The 1,264-nt window shown below is 48.3% G+C and overlaps 1 protein-coding gene across 1 annotated transcript; it reads right to left on the reverse strand. All coding sequences in view use genetic code 11, as the record gives it.

Moving 5' to 3' along the window:
* Positions 1 to 63: 63 nt before the first annotated feature.
* Positions 64 to 1,232, reverse strand: EGR_04516 (polycystin 1-related protein; the record flags this gene model as incomplete). The annotated part of the gene is made up of 6 exons (XM_024493765.1): positions 64 to 89; positions 139 to 459; positions 535 to 620; positions 671 to 885; positions 925 to 1,074; positions 1,158 to 1,232. The coding sequence occupies 6 exons, from the start codon at positions 1,230 to 1,232 to the stop codon at positions 64 to 66; spliced, it is 873 nt and encodes a 290-aa protein (XP_024351879.1).
* Positions 1,233 to 1,264: the final 32 nt, after the last annotated feature.

Consider the following 1,264-nt stretch of genomic DNA (forward strand, 5'->3'; position numbering starts at 1 on the left):
TGGGGTGAGGCGTGTAGACCAGCTGCCCCAAATGTCGTCAGGTGCGTACATTCGCAGGTGACCTCATCCAGATTCGATGAGGGTAAGACCTACAAAATATAAACAGCATATCACCAGTATAAGCATTCACATGCATACACACCTTGCATCCATCTTTCCGCCATTCGGCACCACCAGGAGAGATGTGGAGACACGAGGGCATGAAAGCCGACACACGGGCTGTGTTATTGATCTGATCGGTGTAGGGGTAAGGCACTGGAGGTGGGTTCTCACTGTTGTATCGGTCCAACTCCTTGGTAGTGAGCTGTCGATAGCCAATGTAGAGGACACTCAGCTCTTCCGCCCTCAGCTTCATGTGTGCTGTATGCTTCAGTGCCTCAGCTTTCAGTTCAACAAGCACCTCTCTGTCGATGTAGTAGGCGTAGTTCAGCAGTACCTCCTCACCATTCCCATTTGGTTCTATAGAGTAAGGTGGTAGTGTTTATGGGCAAATGCTTAGCCATTCACTTCATATCCTAACAACAATGCACTCACTGCACTTCGTCGTGGAGGAAGGAATCATTGACCACAGATAACGACCAAGTCCGTCGTCAAATCGCAGGTTCGGTGGAATGACAAACCTAGTGGAGGGAGGGAGCACAGCTTCAAAAGCCTTGACTAATTGGCCTACCTGACAGCCACCAAGTATTGCGGGCACGCGCCAATGTCAGTGGGATGAAGTTGGAACACAAAAGTGTTCTCCGTGTTGCCAACATCAAATCCGTGAAGGATGAGTGGCTGATAGACCAGTGAGCCATCCACAGCCACTACTGGATCAGGTAGTGTCAAGTGCTGCTCCTCGGTGCCAATGCTGGGATTTGGAATGCTGCTACTGACACTTTCATCCTATATATCCAACTGGTAAATGGTTACACTTGGTCAAACCTTCTTAAGGGTGATCACGAAAGATGAGGATGTGTTGGACATGTTGATTGCTGTTCCGTTGACGTAAAGTGTGAGCGAAACGAGATTGGACTGTGGACCAAGATGTTCGTCGTTAAAGTAGTCATAGAAATTGTGCCTTAATCTGCTTGCCTAAATTTACCAATGATAATTCCCAGTTATTTTCAGATGGGATATTCGAAGGGTGATGTAGTAAAGCAACTTGCCTGAATGACACCATCTTCGATGGGAAAGCGTCCACCTGAGATTTGAACTGACAACTCGGTGCCTCCACAGGCGGAAATGCCCATGCCAACTCGAGCGAAACAGACAGTGCCAATGG

This window comes from Echinococcus granulosus (genome assembly GCF_000524195.1).
Source record: "Echinococcus granulosus chromosome Unknown EG_S00028, whole genome shotgun sequence".
NCBI classification, from domain to species: Eukaryota; Metazoa; Platyhelminthes; class Cestoda; order Cyclophyllidea; family Taeniidae; genus Echinococcus; species Echinococcus granulosus.